This window comes from Prunus dulcis, unplaced genomic scaffold, assembly GCF_902201215.1.
Source record: "Prunus dulcis unplaced genomic scaffold, ALMONDv2, whole genome shotgun sequence".
NCBI lineage: Eukaryota > Viridiplantae > Streptophyta > Magnoliopsida > Rosales > Rosaceae > Prunus > Prunus dulcis.
In genome coordinates, this window is record NW_023010038.1 from 57,391 (window position 1) to 77,797 (window position 20,407).

The window sequence follows — 20,407 nt, forward strand, 5'->3', positions numbered from 1 at the left end:
GGGCAGAGGAAGTTACACCCTCGACACTCTAGAAGGGAAGGAAATTCCAAGACAATGGAATGCCCACCACCTTCGGAGATACTATCCATGAAGCTCTTCGCTTACCAGTTCGACTCCTAGCAGACGACGAGCCTCCCGTACTTCTATTAAAGGCAAACTGCTTTTGATGTTACCTATGTTATTAATTTCCTTTATTCAATAAAGCGATGTATTCACCCCAACATCAATACAAGAGCAAGCTTTTCAATAAAGTACCTTTTTCAAGCTTTATGTCCCACAAACATATACACAAAGGCGACAAGCCTTACCTCCATTGCAGACAAGCTGCTCCCCGGAGCACGAACTCAATGGAGTCTTTTTTACGAGCTATGTCCCCGACATACGCTCGTAGGCGACAAGCCTTACCTCCATTGCAGACAAGCTGCTCCCCGGAGCACGAACTCAATGGAGTCTTTTTAAGAGCTATGTCCCCGACATACGCTCGTAAGCGACAAGCCTTACCTCCATTGCAGACAAGCTGCTCCCCGGAGCACGAACTCAATGGAGTCTTTTTTAAGAGCTATGTCCCCGACATACGCTCACAGGCGCCAAGCCTTACCTCCATTGCAGACAAGCTGCTCCCCGGAGCACGAACTCAATGGAGTCTTTTTTAAGAGCTATGTCCCCGACATACGCTCACAGGCGACAAGCCTTACCTCTATCGCAGACAAGCTGCTCCCCGGAGCACGAACTCAATGGAGTCCTTTTTAAGAGCTATGTCCCCGACATACCTCACAGGCGACAAGCCTTATCTCCATTGCAGACAAGCTGCTCCCCGAAGCACGAACTCAATGGAGTCTTTTTTAAGAGCTATGTCCCCGACATACGCTCACAGGCGACAAGCCTCACCCCCATTGCAGACAAGCTGCTCCTCGGAGCACAAACTCAATGGAGTCTTTTTCAAGAGCTATGTCCCCGACATACGCATACAGGGGACAAGCCTTACCTCCATTGCAGACAAGCTGCTCCTCGGAGTACAAACTCAATGGAGTCATTGTCATGCGTTATGTCCCCGGCATACACACACAGGCAACAAGCCTTCTCTCCATTGCAGGCAAGCTGCTTCACAAGTACAAATTCAATGGAGTCTCCTTCAAGTGCTATGTCTTTCAAGTGCTATGTCTCCGGACGCACACTTACAAGATACAATGAGAATTGAAGTTTGAAAGGAAACTGAAAATTCAATAACAAAGTGGCCAATCAGCCAAGTTCAACAAGAAGTAAGATGGTCAACCAAAGACCACTTATTGAAAGAAAATAACAAAGTTCAAAAATAGCAAAAATGGACTACAACTGCTAGGGAACTTCAGCAGGCGACCCTTAGCCGATCACATCCTCAACTGTGCTGACAACAGCCTCATTCTGCCCAACTGGCACAACTTGCTCAACCGCCTCGGCTGCCTGCTCCTTCGCATCTGCCTTAGCCTCATCAGTTGACCCACCTTGGCGTTTGTCTTCCTCAATTGCCGCTTCATCTGCTATCTGCTCTCCAACTGCTTCTGCGTCCACTTGCTCACTCTGAGCGGGGGGCAGGTCAAGACCAGACTGCTCACCGTCATCATCTTCGAGAGGGCAGCAAGAAGAAGCACCATTCTGGCAATCCAGGTATCCCAGCTTGTACGCGTTAGCAGCAATCTCTAGTTTGGATGCCTCCATGGCTTCCACATGGGTGTCAAACTGGACCAGCAGTTTGTCACGATCATGGGCCAAAGCAGCATGCTTGTGTTCGAGGCAGAAGTAGGCTTCCTTGCGTTCGAGTAGGGTAGCCACAAGAGACTTGAGTTCACCATCTTTTTGGCCAACAAAACTCTTGAGCACGGACAAACTCTCCTTCATCTCGGAAATCATTGCATCATGGCGAATCCGCTCATTGCACAAAGGTCGCCGGCTCGATACACGTGATCAGCTAGCTTAGCGCAAGCAGATGGACTTGACAGAAAGCCTGTTTTCAACAGATCAGACACGGGCTCCCCCCCAGCAGAGCTATCACCAATTCTCAGAACAGCAGTTCGCGCGATTGGAGGATTCTTCGCCCGAGCAGACGACTCTTTAGCTCTTTTGGCTGCAACTTGTAACATTGAGTCAGCCCCACGCTTGATTGTTCGTGGCCCCGCAGATGAGTCATGGTTGCAAGGCAGAGGTACGGTCCTCTCAGCTTGATTCCCAGATCGGCACAGACGACCCAAACCTTGCTTCCCAGCAGCTTCCTTACATGGCAGATCACGGGTCTTAGGCAGTACGGGCAAGGACTTGAGCAGAATTTCCCGAACCTCCTGCATACCATTGGCCTTCTTGCTGCTCGCGCTGACGAGGCGTTTGATCCCGGCAGACGAGGCAGGAGCAGCTCCCATATGGGCCTTCTGAGCAGGCGAGACCTCCCTTTGTGGAAGACTTGTTCGTGGCAAGAGAAAATCTCGGCTGCTGTCGCTGTGGAGATGTATCTACTGATCGTGAAACTGCAACTTTATCTCGAGCAGAGCTGCTGCACGCTTTCCCACCCTCGGGGGACTCAGTCGATGACTCCTCCTGCTCAACTGGCAAGTCACTTAGTTCCAAGCAGCGCGACTTCCACCTTTCAATATCTTCAGCAGGGGGCAGGCCACTGACTTTCTTCTGGTGTTCGCTCAGCAGCCAGCGCCATTCACGAAACTTGGCAGGGATGCTCAAAGCTTGTCGAACCTTCGTCATGTCCGGGTCGAGAACGAGCTTCTTTCGAATGGCATCATCTGCAAGCATAAGACAAAAGTTAGTCAGACACACTAAAGAATCCCATGGAAAATAGTAGCAGATCAGAGGGATGCAACTTACCATCACAGTAGGTGAGAGGAACGAGCGGACCGTCGCCAACCTCTCCTTCCCATCTGCCACTGACCTCTAGCACATCCTTGCTCCACACATGATCGCCCTGACTCAGACTATCAAACAACTTGGGTTCGCATACGCGAAGTTGGGCATATTTCTCGAAACGTCTCACCTCGAAGAAGTAGAAGAACTCAAGAAGAACGGGAAAAATTCTCCAAAGCTTATTCTCTCTCACTAATGAAATCGGAATGGATTTTGGATGTGAAGAATGAATTGGAGGAGCCCTACATTTATAAGGATAAAAATTCCTTGACCTACAAGCAATCGCAAACTTTTTCCAACTTGGGAGTTCATAAAACTGGCAAGTCAAACACCTCCTCTACGCGGGAGCCCAAGTCCACGAATGAAGCCCAGTTACAGCTGGACAGCCCAACGGATAATTTACATCTCCTACATGCCACCACGCGCCATGCAGAAGCTGGGGGGCATTTGTGGGAACCTAATTAAATCAAACCCTAGGTCAAATAATTCCTACCATTTGGGGATTATTTGATCAAATTGGGAATTGATCAACCTAATTGGGAGTTACTCAATTTAATTGGGAATTATCCGATTAAATTGAACGTTACCTAATTAGGTTGAGATTTGATTTGGTTAAATACCACGATCCCCAATTAAACGAGGAGTTGCCTAAATTGAATCTGGATTGATTTGATACCTACCACAATTAGGGATTTGATTTACCCTAATTAATCAAATCCCTAATTAATCAAATCAATTCCAAAAAGGGCCCTTCCATCTACGGAATTATTCCTCTGAAACCCTAGCCTCCGAGACCACTATAAAAGCATAGCCACACACAATGGTTGAGGTACGCCTAAATTCCTACTAAAACTCTGCAGAAATTATTTCTCAAAAACCCTAGCCACCTCCTCTCTTTCTCTCTCTCACACAAGGCTCCGGCCACCACACACGGCTCCGGCCACCCGGTTTTCCTTGAATTACCCTACCTAACTTAGGCATCGGAGGGCCTTTGGCCAACACCCCCCGGGTGTGGTCTTTTACTCCGATCTGTTTTGCAGGGAGAAAGAGAGGCGGAGAAGACGAAGGAATCTTGGGCGAATATTCTCGTGGGGAAATTTGCTCCCACAATGGTGCCTAACTTTTTTGTTATGATAAATTTGTTTTGCAAGAGTGGTCTTCCCTAAACCGCCCATCCCCCAGATAGATACAACTTGATGACGATTTTCATCTTTCACTAAATGCATGACCAATTCTTCGAAGTTGGACTCTAACCCAACAACATCACGTTCAACGACATGAGAATAACTTCGCCTCAGCAGTCGTTGCCTCTCATGCAATTGAAGGGAAGATTCACCACCACTCTCCCTTATTTCTTTTATGTTATAACTCTGCAAACTCGACCTCAAATTAGAAATTTTAGAAGTGATGTTCTCAATTTTTGCTCCGATCTTGTGAAGCTCAACCCCTTCCTTGAAGATGCAGGCAAATCTTCTCAAAACATTCTTCACACCGCTTTTCTGCTTGGAAGCCACTTTGAAGCCATAAGTTTGAATAACATCTTCCAAATCATAAGCAGCATCTTTAATCTTGGCAACCCAAATGTGGACTGTTGCATCTTGTCCTTGTCTTGCATCTGCATCTTTCAGGAAGCCCTGCATCAGTTGTAGCTCAGTTTGTGCAACCTCAACTTGATGACTGACTCCAGACAAGAAGTTGGCTTCCTGAATGGTGAAATCTCTGACACTTTCGAGCACAAAGGAAACAACTGCCTCAGCCATGCTTTTTACTACTACCTCTCTCTTCGCCAAAAGGAACAATAAGAGAAAACCTCCAGATTTGGTTTTCAGTTTGAAAGATGAAATATTATCTCCACTCTTTCGACTCTATGTATGAATTCCAGCCAATCAATTCAATCTCAAGTCAGTCCAATAATAACTAGTCATCTTTGTCAGTTTCTTTTCGTTTTCTGATCACCTCTATTATTTGTTTCTTAGCCACTTCTATTTGTCTCTTAACCATATAAGTCAGTCGTGTCCAGTAAGTAATTGCCATGCAAGTTGTCATCCAATGCAAGGACGAAGTCTTCTGTGATAAAAAATTATATCAATCAATTTCATAGGCGAACTTCCCAAAGACATGAATTGTGGATTACAAATAAGAAAATCTCAACATCCCTTAATTCCCAGAATGCACTACTTTCAGCGTTCTTTTCATTCATAGTAACTTGTATTTATATCATTTTTCCTTTTCTTTTTTTTGGTCAATATATGAATATTTTCAGTCTCCATCGCCCCAATCCCGAATGGTCTCTTGGCCTTTTCAGTTGTGCTGGGAAATGATATGTCTCATTATAATTTCTTGCTAAAATTTTTGGCACCTTTAATTCCTAGCTACTATAAATAACAATGGAAATGAAAAGGTTTACGATGTATCCACTATTTTGTCACAGAAGTAGATATAAGAATATCCTGCTAGACCATTATGTAAAAAATCACATACAGTTAAACAAACAAAAAATGGGGAAAAAATTAATTAAAAAAAAGGCCGAAGGCCTGTGCTTTTACAGCTTCATAATTACAATCAAATTTGCATGAACACATTCCCTCCAAAATACAGGGGAAGCACTTTGACCCCCAAAAAAAAAAAAACAAGGGAAACTCTTTGCTGCAGTATATTTCTTGTTTTCAAATTTATAATTGCATTAACGCAAAGAAACAACTCTAAATTGCCACAAAAAGAATGCTGTATATATACACCAAACAACTGAATGATTCCAGGCAAACATTGACCCCAAAACTTTCAATTTTCGCCGAACATTGAAATACGCCATAAAACGTAGATTTCCATTGAGCTCCAAGTAACCATCAGCAAACTCAGCTGATTCCATTTCACATCACATGTCTTGCACAATTCAACCTGTCAACCTTTTCTTTCTTCTCCTGAACAATTTGCTTGGTCATCAGCTTCATCTGCAAATATATATTTTCCCCATGTCATGCAAGTCCCAGCTGCTAGTACAGTAGGATAATGCAAACTCAGTACTCATTCCATTTAGAAGATCAACACCAACACACAGAGCATCTACAAACCTGGATCATGTCATTCAACATATTAAGGCCCATATATGTAACATTGACAAAATGCAAAACAAAAAACACCAGAATTAACCTTTCCATGGAAGATGCAGTGGGCGGGGCATGGGTTTACCCAAATACAAGGGAAGTGACATGTTGGATTTTGTGGAAATCCTCTCCTCCTGCCTTAAGCTTACTCTGGAATGTACTTGACATCCCTTCAATGCTTAATTCCCTGAGAGTAGTAAGATATCTCAGCCCATCTACAATTGTCGTCAATCCGTTGCAATATTTAATGCTCAGTCGGCGGAGACTAGGCATGGCTCCTTCCTCCACCCTCCACTCTTTTACTTCAGACATGTGAAAAAGTGAAAGAAATTGAAGATGAGGAAAGCCTCCTTTGGAAAAAACCAATATCTTTGCATCCTTGTTGAAAGTGTTTTGTTCAAGCCTCAGAGTTGTTAGGTTTGGCAGCTTCTCTATAATTCCCATTTGGTCGTCCTTGAGAAAGAAGCGACGCAGTGTTAACTTGGTGAGGTTGGGAAAGCAATGGAGCTCTCTCGGTAATTCTGCGGTCGGCCCTTCCAGCTTCAGTTTGTATATATGACGACAACTTGATACTATTTGCGTAACTTGCTCTGTAGAACCAGTGACTGCCAAATCAGTGTACACAAATAGAGACCGTATATGGTTAAGCGTGCTGCCAGTAGATTTCAAGATTTCCTCCAGATTTTCTAAGGGGCTTGACAGCGTTATACTCAGTTTTCTAAGATTTGTTAGACCAGTAAGATCATTCAAATCACAATTGGAGCTTGAAACAGGATATAAAGTCTGTAAGTTGTGAAGCGTAGAAATTTTCAGTTTACTGCATACTCGGAGCCGATGAAAAAAGGGCAAATATAAATGTCTTACGTGTTTCATCTTCCATATGACATTTGGGATGAACAGCCAACTATCTTCAACTCGAAGATCTAGAGTTTGCAAGCATATCAAGTTACCCAGAGATGCAGGAATCCGTTTTATATTACTTCCCCTCAGGCTTAAAAACCTTAAGTGGACCATATTTCCAATTTCACTTGGCAACTCTGCTTCTCTGTTCATACCTTCAACCTTCAAAACTCTAAGTAATTTGAAATCCTTGAACATGGTAAGTATCAATCTTTTACATTGTCCCCTCCATTCTTTTAAGCCAAAGTATAAGAGAGATCTAAGGTGGTCATCTTTCTCATATCTTGATGGAACCAACGTATGATTCTCATTCAAGTAGATGGCAAGTCTTCGAACTTTCCCCAATGGTGCTGCCTTGGTTACCATAGAAGAAGAAAAAGGACTGATTGCCTCGTTTCTCTGTGAAGAATTCACAACTTGGAGAAAGTTCTCCTCTTCCGCCTTTGACAAACACAAGTCTCTTACAAGATCATGGATTCGACAAGTTTTAATCGTACCAATTGAACCCGTTTCTCCAACTTGAACCACACACCTTATCATCAACTCACTTAAGCAATGGTACGCTATATCCTCCATTGCTTCCCCTAAACCTTGTCCTTGTGTCAGTGAGACGAGACCTTCCGCCATCCATAATTGGGTCAATCTTTTCACCGGAATCTCAAAATCTTCAGGAAAATGGCCTAAATACAATAGGCATGGTTTTAAGTGATAAGGTAAGTCATCATAACTCAATGCCAATACCCATGAAGCACCTGCATATTCTTCTTCAGGACCTATGCCTCTCCTTATGTATACATAAACATTTGCATGCACTGTAATCCACTCGTTAACGGTGTTTTTTCTTGCTAGAACTCCGGCAAGCACAGTGATGGCTAATGGCAAACCTGCACAGTGTCGAAGCATCTCCATTCCGAGTTCTTTCATCTTTATGTAAACTCCAGAATCTGAAAAGGTAATGAAAACCCAAATTAACACTTCTAATAGCAGTAGTGGTATAAAAGAGACACAATGTCCTATGTATTGTAGCTATTATATGTATTGCATATGATAAGTCACTATCTTGGTAGCTAACAAAATGTTAAACAGGGCAGTTCTTCTCCCTTCTTTATTGTGCGGTCAGTGTTTTTGTTTTGTATTCAACAACACTGGGAGCTTCAATTTTCATTCACGATTGGTCCATAATATATAAGTTCAATTAAATCGACTATTTCAATTACTGGAATCTTGATTCCTTTCAACCAAAAGAAAAAAGTTCTGTACTAAAAAACATGAATATAGAGATAAGAAAACATCGATATTCCTAAAAATTATTTTGTTAGAAAAGAATATCTATGCATCGCGAATGACAGTAATGCGAATTCCACATGGTAGTTTCTATGAGGTTCGATTAATATAAATAAAAAAGTTGAGATAAAAGAGTGATAAAGTACCTTTATCAACCCTTCCAAATAATGCTATCTTCTCAAATAGTTCCCAACTTTTGATTTCATTTAGTGCCTGGGGTTGGTGGAGAAAACCATTTCTATCAGCATGCAAAGCCACTGCTTCATTGCGTGTTGTAAGTAAAATTCTGCTTTGTGTTTCCTCACATGTTAATGGAAATGCAGCTTTCAAAGAGTTAAATGTCTCAATGCTCCAAATGTCATCAAGTATAACCAAGCATCTCTTTCCTTGCTGGACGCGAAAAAGCTTCTTGGCTATTTCATAGTCCCTCATTTTTGCAATTTCTTCTCTCTGTTCCTTGGTGGCAGAAATGAGTTTAAATAAAATGCCTTCCCAAACATCTCTTACTTGATACTGTTGAGATATACACACCCAAGCAAAACTATTGAAATGACACCTAACTTCTTTGTGATGATAAATCTGTTTTGCAAGTGTGGTTTTCCCTGCACCACCCATACCCCAAATAGAAACAACTCGGAGGCAACTTTCTTCCTTCACCAAATGTGTGACTATTTCCTTTACATTGTCTTCTATCCCAACAACATCACGTTCAATAACATGAGAATAAGTTCGCCTTAGTTGTTGTTGTCTCTCAAATGATTGCAAAGAAGATGCACCTCCAATCTCTCTTGTTTCCCTTACAATGTTATAGCTTTGCAAACTCATCCTCAAATTAGAAATTTTAGCAGTAATGTTCTCAATTTCTGCCCCAATCTTGCGAAGATCAAGCCGTTCCTTGAAGATGCAGGCAAATCTTTTAAGAACATTCTTCATACCTGTTTTCTTCTTGGAAGCCACTTTCAAGCCATAAGTTTCAATAACATCTTCCAAATCATAGGCAGCATCTCTAATCTTGGCAACCCAAATCTGGACTCTTGCATCTTCTCCTTGTCTTGCATCTGCATCTTTCAAGAATCCCTGCATCAACTGTAGCTCAGTTTGTGAAACCTCAACTTGATGGCTGACTCCAGACAAGAACTTTGCTTCCTGAGTGGTGAAGTCTCCGACCCTTTGGAGCACAAAGGAAACAATTGCCTCAGCCATTCTCTACAACTTACTCTCTCTTCACCAAAAGAAAAACAAGTCAACCGCCAGATCTAGTTTTTAGGGTTATTCATGGGAATATCTCCTTGGCAGTAGAGCAATTTCTTTCTGTGCATCTATGGAGTCCAGCAACTAATCTACTCATCCCAACAAAAAGTAGTCAACTTTGGCGTTTTCCACCTACTTCAATAATAACGTATATAAAACAACAACAAAAGAGAAGTATATTAATTTATGCTACATATTACATTATTTCAATAAAAAATTAGTTAAATATCCATTTCTAGACATAAAACTATAAAAATACCTTATACTATTTAATGTATATAAACACACCCAAAATAAACCCAAAAATCAACAGCTGTATATTTTTTTAATTTAATTATTAAGATGAAATACCTTTATTACCCTTTTAACATAAAATTGGAATTCCTAATAAACACTAGATCAGAACTCACGACCTCCAGTCTCTCATCTTCATCTTCAACCCCAATTTTTAGTTTTGTTCTTCCACCTCAGTTTTGACAATGAAATCATAAGCTCTGTTCTCAAGTAACTCTCTCTCTCTCTCTCTCTCTCTCTCTCTCTCTAAAAAAGAATAAGAATGATGAAGTCATATGATTATGATCTTTTGGATATAGGAAAACTAGGAGACCCTTTTCCAAGCCCGTGGATCAAAACTTTGCAGCCATCTCAATTTAGGGAACATCAAGCAGTAATGCTTTGGAAGATGGAGTTGACGAAGCCTCTGCCTTCAATCATGTTAGTCCAAATGGCACGACAGAAGCTGAAGTCAGAGGCACTGGCACTGGCATGGCAATCCATTAGATGCTGGATCTGTGCAAATTTTGGAGGATTTGCAACATGAGCAAATGGACAATGACTTGGTGGATTCAGGGGATGAAATGGCTCATGGTGCATTGGTGACTTGGCTCAGTATAAAATCCTATTCGATCTGCAATCTTCCATTTTGAGGTATTTGATTTTTTTATTTGAATTCATATTCGATTTTATTGTAGGCTGATTTGGGTGATTTCATGTTCGATTAATTAAGTTGTTGGTTAAGATTTCATAATTTTTGCAGTTTTGTAGTTTATATTTGAAATGTAGATCCAATTCTTCTTGATTTTATATGTTTATTTTTGTTATTGTCGATTTGGAGATAAGCCATTGGATTTTCTGATTTCGTTCTAATTTGTATTTAGATATTCGTTTGAGTTTTAAATTGTGATTTTAATTTCTTTTTGTTTATAATTTGGATTGATTCCATATTCGGTTTGGTTGTAGATTTGCTTTTGTGTTTTGGTTTGAGCTGCGGTTACAAATTTGTGATATTTGATTCGGTTATCACATGAGGTATGTTTTTTCAATTGAATCTGAGTATATTCGTGTTTTTTCTGTTTATGCACTATTGGTTTTTGAGTCGACTATAATTTAATATTAGGTGGCAGTGTTACTACCTTATATTGGAACTTTACAGACATGCATTAGAAATAGGATTTCATAGGAAACAAACAGTGTTATTACCTTATACTGGAACTTTACAGTGGTAGACATGCATTAGAAATAGGATTTTATATGAAACTAGCAATGTTATTACCATATACTGGAACTTCACAAGGGGTAGACATGCATAAGAAATAGGATTTCAGAGGAATCAAGCAGTGGTATTACCCTATACTGGAACTTTACAAGAGTTAGACATGCATTAGAAATAGGATTTCAGAGGAATCTAGTAGTGTTATTACCCTATACTGGAACTTTACAAGGGGTAGACATGCATTAGAAATAGGATTTCAGAGGAATCTAATAGTGTTATTACCCTATACTGGAACTTTACAAGGAGTAGACATGCATTAGAAATAGGATTTCAGAAGAATATAGTAGTGTTATTACCCTATACTGGAACTTTATAATGGTAGACATGCCTTAGAAATAGGATTTCATAGGAAACAAGCAGTGTTATTACCCTGTACTGAAACTTTATAGTGGTAGACATGCATTCAAAACAGGATTTCATTGGAAAAAAACAGTGTTATTACCCTATACTAGAACTTTACGGTGGTAGACATGCATTCGAAATAGGATTTTAGAGGAAACAATCAGTGTTATTACCCTATACTAGAACTTTACAGCCATTAATCAACATGAAAGTAAACTAGTAGTGTTATTACCTTATACTAGAACTTTACAGCCATTAATCAACATGACAGTAAACCAACAATGTTAAGAATCTGTATTTGACTAAATATCTCTTTCTTTTTTGAGTTGCTGAAAACTGACTATTTTATAGTCATATGCAGCTAGTCCAATAGTGAAAATTGAATATAGTTCCAAGATTTTGTCTTGGATTTGAATCTAAAATACTGTTATTACCATAGACTGGAACTTTACAGCAATTAATCAATATTACAATAAAGGTTTGGTTTTTAAATGTCTTACCTTTGAAGCCTTTTCTTGTTGAAATTGTTCTCTGAAATTTTGTCTTTGTTTTGTAGGTGGAGGTTAGTGTGTAGTGTTGGTTTTTAAAAGTAGATCAAGCTTGGTGGTAGTTATGGAGTTTTAGTTTGCATAAATGATGAAGACGGTGAAATGAAGAGACGTTTTGCAGAGATGGTTTAATGAAGATGCGTGCTTGAAGTTACGGTTTTCGAGACAGTTTTGTGTTGTAATAAAATGTTTGGACTTTTTGTAACCCAAAAAAAAAAAAAAAGTTTGGGCTTTTTAATAAATGTTTGTTTTGGGTGTTTTTTGAGTTTTTTTTCTGTTGGGCTTGATAGTGGCAGTGCTGTAATTTATTGGAACTTCAACACTAATTTGTTATTTAATAAATGGATTTTGGGTGTGTTTATGAAGTGTTTTTCATGTGGGGTTTTTTTATAATTTCAAATCCTATTTTGGGTATATTAGTGAAGATCCCTTATTTCAATTAAGTATACAATATGGTTAGGGGGTGCACTTAGATATGAGTTGGATTATACAAATTTTTAGACAATATTGAAAAAATTAACTTAATTCATAACATGTATGAACAAAATAAAAAGTTTATTAAGTTATTCTATATCTTATATTATTTTGATTAAATCTAAAATGAGATTAAAGAGTGCATCAATTAAGTCTAAACAAAAGATTTAGAGGGGCCTAGGCAGAGGGTTTCAAATTCTAAGCCCAAGACCTACCCAATTTAAGAGCGGGCCAAGCCTAACGGCCCTAAAGAACTAGTCAAACTGGGCTTTGGCCCATCTCAAGGGCTACCCACTTCGGCACATGGACTTAGCCAAATGATAATCTATGTGTGATGATACTCAAGCCAAACACATGGATAACACATTATGACGTGAGAGCATGTAAGGCTTTAAGTCGAACACATAAATAGTCTCCCTCAATACTATATTGGTTAGTAAGCATCTAACCCAAAATCAATTAAAAAATCAATTCTTCTTCGAAACCCTAAGGAACACTCTCTAAAATAAAACCCTTAGGAACGTAGCTCCAACCACCACCTCCCTTTCGGGGTGGTGGCCTCCTTCCCCAACCCTCTCTTCTCCTACCTTTCCCTCCCCCTCCTCTCTCCTCTCCTTCTCTACCCTCCCCTCCCATCCCCACCCCTTTCGTCCTTCCTCTCCTTCTAGCTTTCTTGTGGTTGTTTACCACTTTTTTTGGCTAGATTTTCAACTTGCCTGCAATGGTCATTTCGTTGGCTGCTCTTGTGGTTTTGCTATGCTTGAAATCTTTGGTGAGTTTGGGTGTTCACAGTTTATTGAGTTGTAATAATTGCATTAACTCTTTGTGAGTTTGATGTTTGTTTGTAGTGTAGTCTCTACTTGTAGTTTCTACTTGTGAGAGTTTAAAAGTTGTAGTTGTATTGGTAGTTTTAGGCATTGCAGTTCATGTCTCGTGTAACACCCCGACTCTAAACTAAATTGCTAAATTAAAATTTTCAAGTTAATTAATTTTTGAATTTACGGATTTACCCTTGCGGTAGGGGTATTTTGGTCATTTTATTACCCGGACAGAGTTTGGGGCAGTGGCTGCTATTTTTGGATAGATCGTATTGAGTTGAGTCCGTAGACACATAGTGGGCTCGATTCGGAGTTATAACGAAGAAGTTACGATCAAAACATCGACAATGGCAAATCCGTAAATATTTCGAAGTTGGTTTTTTTTAAAACCAGATCTCTCTCTCTCTCTCTCTCTCTCTCTCTCTCTCTCTTTCCTGCGAACCAGAAACCCCCTCCCTTTTTTTTCATTTTTGGCTTGTGACGGCAACGACTTCCCACCGTCGCCACCGCCACCACACGCTGCCACTTGGGGCGGCACCGGTTCCGTTGGAACCACCACACTTCCTTCTTTCCGTTCCAACCCACCGCCAACTCGATCCGCCGTCGTGGTCGCCGAAAACAACCACGAAACGTAGCAGTTTTGACATATTTTTACCCAACTTTCGGCCTCTCGTTCTCTCTCATTTCTCCACCAAATTTGACGAGTTACTCCGACCACGCATACGAACTTATAAGCATGGTTTTATAATGAGAATTTTATGCATATGATTTAAATAGTCATTGAAATGCATGTTATATTTAATAGTTAAATTCTTTATTTTCATAAAGTATTGGTAATATATTTGGGTTTTGACATATTTGAGTATCTTGAGTATGTATATGGATTTTGAGAATTTATATATATGTTTGGCTATGTGTGGGGTACTTGGGTTGTTGAGATGAGATTTTGGAAAGTGATGAGTATAGAATGTCAGTTTGGAGTGCTATAAGCACTACCCTATGTACCTCCCCAGATTTGGAACTTGGATACGGACACTTGAGATACTTGGAATTGTCGGAACCCGGAGCATCCTTGACGGGATGTTGCTGTAGACCCTTGATTGGGTAGTCTGCGCACGTAGGACTGGTCACAGACGTACAAGTTTTGAGGGTATCGACTGTACGTGCTGGCTGAGAGTTAGTCCCCCGGTTGGACGGCTCGTTCCCTAGTTACATGGTGAATTGAGGACTCTTCATGGGGACTCTGCCATGGTGACTAGTCAAACAATCCCCCGGTTGGATTGTTTCCCCGGTACAACTAGGTGTTGGTCATATTTATATTATTATTATATATGTATATATATCTCTTATATTATATATATATATATATATATATATTTTACATATGTATATAACTATTCATTCATTCTTGTTTTTCGGTGAGGATACTTCCTTGCCGGTCATGCCAATGGGTATGCTTTCGAGAGTTTGGTTTGGGACTTATAATATTTAATTGGTGGGTTTGTTTAGTGTTCTGTTTGGATTTCGGACTTGGCATCCGGCATTGGTTTGGTTTTGACATATATAAATATTTATTTGATTTTGATGATTTGGGATGCATTCGGATTTCTTGCTTGGTTTATTAAACAGTGGGGTTATATTATGTTGGTTTACACTGAACTGAACTTTATTTTTGTCCACTCACATTTTTCTGTTTTGCACCCCCAGCCAGTAGTCGACTGAGCTCCGCAGCTGAGCCGGATCGTGTGCTCACGAGCCTTGAGCCTTCGTAGGATTCCTTCATTCTGTTTCCCTTGAACTTTGTTTTTGTTGTATTTAAATTCCTTAGATATGCTCTGTTATCGTCCTTGCTAGGGTTTGATCTTTGAGGCCAGAGGTCTTTGTTGTAAACTGTTTATTTGCTTTAAGCATGCTGCTGGTTGGGTACCTTAAACTGTGAATTTTGAGCAGGTTGAATTTTTGGGGAAATGTTAAATTTACAGGGGAGACTCTGCAAAAAAATTTGGTAGAAAGTCTCGATCCTTAGTAAGTGGGCCCGACATCGAGGGGGATGTCGGTAACAAGACGAGATTCGCTCCGGTTTTCGAGAATTATGGGACGGGTCTTGTCAGCTTGGTATCAGAGCATTAGGTTCACTTTCCTTCGACTTTTGCGCTTTTGTTGCATTGTTGAAACTAATGATTCTATGGTGCCCTTTGTTTAGAATCATGCATCCTCGACGCCCTAGGACGACGGGTGGTCGTGTTCTGAGATGGGGAGCCAATCCTCCACCTCCATCCCCGCCACATTCTCCACCTCCATCTCCACCTGTTGAAGAGCATGCGGAGGGGAATGAGCCCAAATTCTGACATTTATTATCCCAGTTCACCCGGACCATATCTACGGCTTTACAAGGGAGACAAAGTACTGAAGGTTCTGATATAAAAAAGGTCAAAGAATTGGGGGCAAAAGAATTCTTTGGTACTTCGGATCCTGCTGAGGCCGATGCTTGGCTTACAAATATCGAGCGGATATTTGAGGTTATCCCGTGCCCTGATGGAGATAGGGTTCGTTTGGCTGCTTTCCTTCTGAAGGGGAATGCTTATCACTGGTGGAAGACAGTCTACAGAGGGTATGCTAACCTTGCTGCCCTTACCTGGGAGGAGTTTCAGAGGGTATTCTTCGATCAGTTCTACCCGCATTCTTACAAGAATGCGAAGAAGTCTGAGTTTCTGCATTTGAGGCAGGGTTCTATGTCAATATTGGAGCATGAGCACAAATTTAATGAGTTGTCCAGGTTTGCACCTGAGTTGGTCACCACAGAGGAAGACAAGTGCGCACGTTTTGAAGAGGGTTTGTGATTAGACATTCAGGCGGTGGTCACTACCAACACATATCCTACCATGAGGGCCTTGGCCCAAGCAGCAGATAGGGTGGCCAGGAAGTACAGTTTGGGTGCAGGCATCGGTAGGCGCCGCAGGGACTCATCAGGTTTTGGTGGGCATAGTCAGGGTCCATCAAAGAGGGGTGGATCTAGTTCCAGTTCTGCAGGCAGTGGTCGGTTTGGAGGACGTGGGTCCAGTTCAGGTAGTAGGAGGTCTGGTTCTCGACTTGCTTGGAGCCAGCACTCGAGACAACAGTCAGTGGCCAGTACAGCCAGGGATTCCTCACAGCAGTTTAATGTGACATGTCACGGTTGTGGGCAGACTGGATATCTCAAGAGGGATTGCCCACAACGTGGGCAGACTAGTGGCCCTAGCCAAAGGCGCGGAGTGACATGTTTCCATTATGGGCAGATAGGGCACTATAGGAGCGAGTGCCCACTCCTTATTGTTGGTGGCTCTGCTAGACAAGAGACTGGGGCCCACCAAGGGCAAGGCGGCAAAGGACAGAGTCAGACACAGGTTCATCATCAAGTAGTGGGGTGCAGTCTACTTTTAGGGGCAGGAGTGGTAGGGGCCAGTCTGGACGCTCCACTACGCAAGCTCGAGTGTTTTCGATGACCTAGCAGGAGGCCCAGGCCACACCCGACGTGATCACTGGTATGATCCCTATTTTTGGTTACTTTGCACGTGTTTTGATAGATCCCGAGGCCACACATTCTTTCATTGCCCATAGTTTTGTACCTTATGCCAGTGTTAGACCCACACCCATGGCAGGAAGCTTTAGCATTTCTTTACCTACGGGGGACGTCCTATTTGCGGACATGGTTTTCAGGGGTTATTATGTCCAAGTGGGTGATGCAGGTTTGGAAGCCGATTTGATCCCCTTGGATTTGATTGATCTTGACATCATCTTGGGAATGGATTGGTTGGAGAAACACCATGCGTCGGTAGATTATTTTTGAAAAGAGGTTGTGCTTAGAAGTCCAGGACAACTGGAAGTTGTATTTCGTGGAGAGCGTAGAGTTCTCCAATCTTGTCTCATCTCAGCCATAAAGGCAAAAAGGCTACTCGAGAAAGGTTGTGTGGGATACCTAGCTCATATCATAGATACTCATGGGACTATTCTGAATCTGGAAGACGTTCCTGTTGTTTGTGAGTTTCCGGATGTCTTCCCAGATGATCTTCCTGGTTTGCCTCCTCAGAGAGAAACTGAATTCACTATTGAACTCCTTCCTGGCACAAATCCAATTCATCAAGCTCCTTATAGGTGGCACCAGCAGAGTTGCGTGAATTGAAGACCCAGTTGCAGGAATTGGTTGATCTTGGGTTCATTCGACCTAGTGTTTCCCCTTGGGGTGCACCAGTGTTGTTTGTAAAGAAGAAGGATGGAACCATGAGGCTTTGTATCGACTACATGCAATTGAACAAGGTGACAGTTCGTAATCGATATCCTTTGCCTTGAATCGATGACTTGTTTGATCAGTTGAAGGGTGCCAAGTATTTCTCCAAGATTGATCTGAGATTGGGATATCATCAACTCAGAATACAAGAAGAAGATATTCCGAAGACAACATTCAGGACTCGTTACGGCCATTATGAGTTCTTGGTGATGCCTTTCGGATTGACAAATGCCCCAGCAGCGTTTATGGATCTCATGAACAGAGTGTTCCGACCTTACTTGGACCACTTTGTGATTGTGTTCATAGACGACATCCTTGTTTATTCCCGAACTTTGGAGGGTCATAAGAAGCATCTAAGGTTGGTGTTGAAGACTTTAAGAAGGAAACAACTTTATGCCAAGTTCAGTAAGTGTCAGTTTTGGTTGGATAGGGCGGACTTCCTTGGACATGTGATATATGCAGAAGGAATCTATGTGGACCCTCGCAAAGTAGAAGCTATTATGAATTGGGTGCAACCCACAAGTGTAACAGAAGTACGGAGTTTTCTGGGGTTAGCAGGTTACTACCGTCGATTTGTGGAAGGTTCTCTTCGATAGCAGCACCTCTTACTCAATTGACGAGGAAAGATGTTAAGTTTGAGTGGACGGAGAAGTGTGAACAAAGTTTTCAGGAGCTGAAGAAGCGATTAACCACCGCACCCGTTTTGGCACTTCCGGATAACTCGGGGAACTTTGTGATCTACAGTGATGCATCTTTACAAGGCTTGGGATGCTTTCTGATGCAGCATGATCGAGTGATTGCCTATGCCTCGAGGCAGCTCAAGAAGCATGAGCAGAATTATCCTGTCCATGACTTGGAACTTGACGCAGTGGTGTTCGCTCTTAAGATTTGGCGGCACTACTTGTATGGTGAGACGTGTCAGATTTTCATTGATCACAAGAGCCTCAAGTACTTTTTCACTCAGAAGGAATTAAATATGAGACAATGACGTTGGCTGGAATTGATTAAGGATTATGATTGTACAATTGAGTATCATCCCGGCCAAGCTAATATGGTAGCAGATGCGCTGAGTAGGAACGTCAGTGGGAACTTAGCCCATCTCAGAACGGCCAATCTTCCATTATTGGTGGAACTGCGGAAGGACGGTGTAGATTTGGAAATGACTCAACAGGGAGGATTAATTGCTAGTTTGCATGTGAGGGCTATTCTGGTTGAACGAGTGATTGCAGCCCAATTGGAAGATCCTAATCTTTGTGTGATAAGGTTGGAAGTAGAGAATGGTACACAGACGGATTATGCTATCAGAAAAGATGGGGCCTTGGTAACTAGAACTCGTCTTTGTGTGCCCAAGGATAATGATGACTTGAGAAGAGAAATTATGGAGGAAGCTCACTGTTCCACGTACTCTGTGCATCCCGGTAGTACTAAGATGTATAAGACTCTACGTGAGTACTACTCATGGCCACATATGAAGGGTGATATTGCTAAGTTTGTGAGCAGATGTCTGATTTGTCAACATATGAAAGCGGAGCGGCAGAAACCATCGGGACTTATGCAGCCACTTCCGATCCCTGAATGGAAGTGGGAGCATATCACAATGGACTTCGTTTTCAAACTTCCACGTACTTCAAAAGGGCATGACAGAATTTAGGTGATAGTTGACCGACTCACCAAATCCGCCCATTTTCTACCTATAAAAGAAACCTATTCCTTCTCAAAGCTGGCGAAACTCTTTGTGGATGAGATAGTGAGATTGTACGGAGCTCCTGCGTCCATTGTATCAGACAGGGATGCAAGGTTCACGTCTAGGAGGCTATGGGTTCTAAGTTACGTTTTAGTACTGCTTTTCATCCCCAAACCGATGGACAGTCAGAAAGAACCATTCAAACCTTGGATACTCACCTTGTCTTGGTGGAATTTGCATATAACAACAGTTATCATTTGAGCATTGAGATGGCTCCGTATGAGGCTTTGTAGGAGAGGCAGTGTAGAACTCCTATTTGTTGGAATGAGGTGGGTGACAAGAAAGTGAAAAAGGTGGACAGTATCCGAGCAACAACTGAGAAGGTGAGTATGATTAGAGAGAAGTTGAAAATCGCACAAGACCGACAGAAGAGCTATGCGGATAACAAATCCAAGGATCTTGAGTTTATAGTTGGGGATTGGGTATTCTTGAAGTTATCTTCATGGAAGGGTGTGATGAGGTTTGGTAAACGTGGGAAGTTAAGCCCTTGTTATATTAGACCTTGTGAGATCACGGAGCGCATTGGACCAGTTGCCTATAGACTTGCTTTACCTACCGAACTATCTCGGATCCATGACGTGTTTCATGTATCCATGCTAAGGAAGTACATGCCTGATCCTTCTCATGTTCTGGAACATCAACCGTGGAGTTGAGAGAAGATTTGACGTATGAAGAACAATAAGTGCAGATTTTGGATAGAAACGAACCAAGGTTGCGCTCCAGATCCATTCCTGTGGTAAAAGTTTTGTGGAGAAGTCAAACTATTGAAGAAGCTACTTGGGAGCCCGAGGCGCAGATGCGGGCCAAGTACCCTTATCTCTTTAATTGACAGGTACGTAAATATCGAGGGCGAAATTTTTATAAGGGGGTAGGTTGTAACACCCCGACTCTAAATTAAATTCCTAAATTAAATTTCTTAATTTAATTAATTTTGAATTTACGGATTTACCCTTGGGGTAGGGGTATTTTGGTCATTTTATTACCGGGACAGAGTTTGGGGCAGTGGCTGTTATTTTTGGGTAGATCGTATTGAGTTGAGTCTGTAGACACGTAGTGGGCTGGATTCGGAGTTATAACGAAGAAGTTACGATCAAAACATCGACAATGGCAAAATTGTAAAATTTTTCTGGTTTTTTTAAAAAACGAGATATATATATATATATATATATATCTCTCTCTCTCTCTCTCTCTCTCTCTCTCTCTCTCCTGCGAACCAGAAACCCCATCTCTGTTTTTTTTTTGG

General features: G+C 41.6%; 1 protein-coding gene and 1 long non-coding RNA gene across 4 annotated transcripts; one reads left to right on the forward strand and one right to left on the reverse strand.

The window, feature by feature from the left end:
- Nucleotides 1-5,366: 5,366 nt before the first annotated feature.
- Nucleotides 5,367-9,530, reverse strand: LOC117612645 (putative disease resistance protein At1g50180). Of its 3 annotated transcripts, none has more exons than XM_034341321.1 (3): nucleotides 8,318-9,530; nucleotides 6,073-7,831; nucleotides 5,367-5,954 (listed from the first exon to the last, which is right to left on the reverse strand). In XM_034341321.1, exons 1-3 carry the CDS (start codon nucleotides 9,372-9,374, stop codon nucleotides 5,831-5,833), a joined length of 2,940 nt encoding a protein of 979 aa, XP_034197212.1. In that variant the 5' UTR covers nucleotides 9,375-9,530; the 3' UTR covers nucleotides 5,367-5,830. The 3 variants fall into 3 exon arrangements, with proteins under 3 accessions (XP_034197212.1, XP_034197214.1, XP_034197213.1); XM_034341323.1 differs by having other exon boundaries at nucleotides 5,367-5,834; nucleotides 6,034-7,831; XM_034341322.1 differs by having other exon boundaries at nucleotides 5,838-5,954; nucleotides 6,034-7,831.
- Nucleotides 9,531-10,661: 1,131 nt separating this feature from the next.
- On the forward strand, nucleotides 10,662-12,225 carry LOC117612644. Its single transcript, XR_004583491.1, has 2 exons — nucleotides 10,662-10,730; nucleotides 11,873-12,225. It is a non-coding gene; the product is annotated as an uncharacterized LOC117612644 (long non-coding RNA).
- The last annotated feature ends 8,182 nt before the right edge of the window (nucleotides 12,226-20,407 follow it).

What these genes read in the sequence shown, in the direction of transcription:
- LOC117612645 (XM_034341321.1), bottom strand. Translation starts at nt 9,374, where the DNA reads ATGGCTGAGGCAATTGTTTCCTTTGTGCTCCAAAGGGTCGGAGACTTC. An exon ending in ATTTGGAAGGGTTGATAAAG is followed by an intron (nt 7,832 to 8,317) that starts GTACTTTATCAC and finishes TTACCTTTTCAG; the next exon opens with ATTCTGGAGTTTACATAAAG. An exon ending in GTCACTTCCCTTGTATTTGG is followed by an intron (nt 5,955 to 6,072) that starts GTAAACCCATGC and finishes GACATGATCCAG; the next exon opens with GTTTGTAGATGCTCTGTGTG.